Source organism: Rana temporaria, chromosome 5 (assembly GCF_905171775.1).
Source record: "Rana temporaria chromosome 5, aRanTem1.1, whole genome shotgun sequence".
Taxonomy (NCBI): Eukaryota; Metazoa; Chordata; class Amphibia; order Anura; family Ranidae; genus Rana; species Rana temporaria.
Window position 1 is genome coordinate 153,554,614 of NC_053493.1, and position 4,709 is coordinate 153,559,322.

General features: G+C 41.1%; 1 protein-coding gene across 1 annotated transcript in view; it reads right to left on the reverse strand.

Moving 5' to 3' along the window:
- Positions 1-1,423: 1,423 nt before the first annotated feature.
- The window catches only part of AVL9 (AVL9 cell migration associated), a 97,591-nt gene continuing 94,305 nt past the window's right edge, over positions 1,424-4,709 (reverse strand). The window contains exon 17 of the mRNA XM_040353262.1: positions 1,424-2,306. Coding sequence (XP_040209196.1) covers positions 2,209-2,306 — 98 coding nt within the window. The 3' untranslated portion in view covers positions 1,424-2,208. The remainder of the gene's footprint in view (positions 2,307-4,709) is intronic.

Sequence of the window (4,709 nt, forward strand, 5' to 3'; positions counted from 1 at the left end):
CATATCAATGGAAAGATGCTTCTAACAAGGCTTTTTCGCAGTGTTAACTATATATTTTTTTTGTATTTTAGCAAAAAGTACATGTACAGGAAAAATCCATACCCTATCGGTCACTATACATTTTCAGCCAATGACATATTTGTACGTTTCCCTCCAACAAGCAAGTCTTCTAAAGGACCCCATCTGCACAGCAAATCAACATGCCAGGAATACAATACGAATATATATAACCTATGACCCAAGCAAGATAACCTGACAGTAACAAATAAAAAAAGAAAACACATGGTTTTAAAGTTGAAAACGCAGAAAATCAATCATCCTATATTCACAGAACGGTTCCGACACCAAGTGAACTTTCAGCCACTCCCGGTTATGTATGCAGGCGGCAGGCTGTTAAATAATGTGTACAAAAGCCATGGTTATGCCCACAATGAGGTCACATGGAGATTACTAGCAAAGAGTTTCATGATGGTTAACAATGCCTAGTCTTTAAGAAAAAATAAAGTTGATACACCGATGAAGCTCCACTATATAAATTTCTGAAGTAAACAAAGCAAATCATGGTATTATAATACCATATGTCTCCTATGCTGTACCAAAAGCATCCTATAAAAACTATTTCTGAAGCACAGGTTAGGAAAATGGCTAGCCTCTCCTCAGCCCTCTGTGACAAACCCCAAGAATGCCACCAAGGAAGATCCTTCATACCCATAAGTACTGCTTCTTTCTCTCTAGTTGGCAGAATGAAGTGGCATGAGAGTGAAGGCAAGGGGTAGTATTGTTTAATGAGGAGGACTGCTTTAAAAGTGAATATATTGATTAGATCTGCATAGGCAAAGCATAGGTTTGCTTTAAAAGCTATAACATGTTGCATGAAGGGCTTTCTTCAATGGAATATACGGATGCTTTTAAGAAGACAAAGTGTTTGTTAACCCACAAAAAAATACAGATCCTGGTCCATTAAAGCAGCTTTACCCCCCAAACTGTAAAAAAAAAAAAAAAAAAACTCCCTGAACTTGCCACTTCCCCCTCTCTGTACTGACCACCATGGTCAGTTTGCGTACCTTCATCATACGCAGCCTGCTCTCAGCTCTCCCCCTCTCTGCAACTTGTTGTGCGTCTTCGTCCAGCCAAGCCACCTGTTTAGCGCGATCTTCAGGCTGGTTACATGACTCTCGGCCAGGTTCCAGGGCTACCGCAGGAGTGGCTATGTGATTTTCCCAGCTGATATCAGAGGGAGATCACGGCCCCTCCTGCAGAAGCCATCCATCAGATTAGTACAGCGGCTGCGAGTCATGTGACCGCCCAGAAGACAGCTGTAAACCGGTATTTGAAATGCTTGTTTTAAAAAAAAACACATGTACAGTGTGCTATGCCAGGCTCTAATAGAGGGGCTGGCATAGACTTGCATGATAGGGTTAACAAACACTTTAAATATGAAATAGCATAAAATGTATAAATAATTAATAAACTGACTATAATAGTAAATCTATTTTTAAACCGAGAATGGTGTCAATCTGAATCCTGTTACATGACAGCAGGGTTTCCTCAGGAGAATTGTATGAATAGAAAAGAATGGTATGCAAGTAAATGTCAGCATTCAGACAAGTCACGGAATGAACATGAATGAGTGGGATACTACTTCAAATATAATTTCTCAACATACAAAAGCTTCTCCCTGAGAACGGTATGCATCTGTATAGCAACTACCAAATGACCAGATCTGTAACAGGATGCAAATCAAAACTGCCCCTAGATGTCTTGTAGTCCTACCTTTGTACCATCTGTTTTCAGACCCGCTTTGCATACAATGAAAAAAAAAGAAAATCTTATTTCACAGCCTCTCCCCTCCATGATTAACTCATATTGCAGTCTCTTTAGCGATCATTTCCAAAAATTCAAATAATTTGTTCTGTACATCTTTTTTACTTTTAACAGTTATTAACGTATCTTGAGCTACAAGTGTGAAAATAAATTAAGTTGATTTTATGCACCAAGTAAAACAACATATACAAAGTAAACTATACAAAGACAGCGTCATTTACCGCTATTATTCCAATTTCAGTATGTGTTCGTATATGGAACAACCGGTACAGTTCATGTGTTATGAAGACAAAACTGGTCTGAAACGGAAAAATTCTGTTGTAGGTATTAGGAACAGCTAAAAATGCAGCGAAAGGTGATGGTCATAGAGAACAAATCTTCAATTCACTGCTTCTCTTCTTGGGTTGCTGTCTGAGAGAAGGTAGAAAGCCATGAAGACATGGCTGACTTTGCACTGATGAGAGCGCCTCCCACAGATTGACCTGCACAAGATCAAGGAGATCGTTACGTTTTTAAAAGTGATTTCTACTTTTTTTTTTTTAAATACACTCTACAATGGATATAAAACATCTACAAACCTGTTAAAATGTCAGGACAATTGATGTAAAAAAATGAGACAAAGATAAAAAATTTCAGAACTTTTTCCACCTTTAATGCGACCTATAAACTGTACAACTCAGTTGAAAAACAAACTGAAAACTTCAGTGTTCAGAATTGAGCAATCTTATTCAAACTCATGTTAAATATAAGTCAGTACACACCTGTCATCATTTAAAGTGCCTTTGATTAACCCCAAATAAAGTTCAACTGTTCTAGTAGGTCTTTCCTGACATTTTCTTAGTCGCATCCTACAGCAAAAGCCATGGTTCGCAGAGAGATTTCAGAGCATCAGAGGGATCTCATTGTTAAAGTATCAGTCAAGACAAGGATACAAAAGAATTTCCAAGGCATTAGATATACCATGGAACACAGTGAAGCCAGTCATCAAATAGCGAAAATATGGCATCACCAAGAACTGGACATCCTTCCAAAAGTGATGAAGACGTCAATAAAACTGGTAAGGGAGGCTGTGAAGAGGCCTACAGCAACATTAAAGGAGCTGCAGGAATATCTGGCAAGTACTGGCCGTGTGGTACATGTGACAAAAATCTCCTGTATTCTTCATATGTCTGGGCTATGGGGTAGAGTGGCAAAGACAGAAGCATTTTCTTACGAAGAAAATCATCCAAGCCCGACTAAAAAAAATTCAAAAACACATCTGATGTCTCCCATAGTATGTGGGAAAATGAGTTGTGGTCTGATGAAACCAAGGTTGAACTTTTTGGCCATAAATTCCAAAAGATATGTTTGGCGCAAAAACAAACACTGCACATCACCAAAACAACACCATACCCACAGTGAAGCATTATGGCGGCAGCAACCTGCTTTGGGGCGGTTTCTCTTCAGCTGGAACAGGGGCCTTAGTCAAAGTAGAGGGAATTATGAACAGTTCCAAATACCAGTCAATATTGCCACAAAACCTTCAGGCTTCTGCTAGAAAGTTAAACAGAGGAACTTCATCTTTCAGCATGACAATAAGCCAAAGCATACATCCAAATCAACAAAGCAATGGCTTCACCAGAACATGATTAAAGCGGGGGTTCACCCCCCAATTTTTTGTTAACATTACATTCAGACGAGTTGTCCTAATGACAATCGGCTGTTTGTTTTTCTTTTATCCCCGTACATACCGTATTTTCACCGCCGCTTCCGGGTATGTCTTCTGCGGGACTGGGCGTTCCTAATTGATTGACAGGCTTCCGACCGTCGCATACTGCGCGTCACGAGTTGCCGAAAGAAGCCGAACGTCGGTGCGCAGGCGCCGTATAGAGCCGACTCGCAGTCCGGCTTCTTTCGGAAACTCGTGACGCGCTGTATGCGACGGTCGGAAGCCTGTCAATCAATTAGGTCCCGCAGAAGACATACCCGGAAGCGGCGGTGAAAATACGGTATGTACGGGGATAAAATAAAAAAAAACAGCCGATTGTCATTAGGAAAACTCGGCTGAATGTAATGTTAAAAAAAAATTTTGGGGTGAACCCCAGCTTTAAAGTTTTGGAATGGCCCAGCCAGAGCCCAGACCCGAATCTGGTTGAAAATTTGTGGGGTGATCTGAAGAGGGCTGTGCACATGAAAGGCCCTCACAATCTAACATATTTGGAGTGTTTTTGCAAAGAAGAGTGGGCAAATATTGCCAAGTTAAGATGTGCCATGCTGATAGACTCATACCCAAAAAGACCGAGTGCTGTAATAAAATCAAAAGTATTAGTTTAAGGGTGTGCACCACTTATGCAACTATATATATATATATATATATATATATATATATATATATATATATATATATATATATATTTTTTTAACCACGTAAGGACCCCTTCACGCAGATATACATCGGCAGAATTGCACGGCTGGGTACATCAACGTATATGTACGTTGTCCTTTAAGCCCAGCCGTGGGGTCACGGGTGCGCGCCCCCGCAAACCCGGTCCGAAGCTCCGTGACCGCAGGACTCGCGGACCCGATCGCCGCTGGAGTCCCGCGATCGGTCCCCGGAGCTGAAGAACGGGGAGAGCCGTGTGTTAACACGGCTTCCCCGTTCTTCACTGTGGCGGCGTCATCGATCGTGTGATCCCTTTTATAGGGGGACACAATCGATGATGTCACACCTACAGCCACACCCCCCTACAGTTGTAAACACACTTCAGGTCACACATAACCCCATCAGCGCCCCCTGTGGTTAACTCCCAAACTGCAATTGTCATTTTCACAATAAAGAATGCATTTTAAATGCATTTTTGTTGCTGTGAAAATGACAATGGTCCCAAAAATGTGTCAAATTGTCC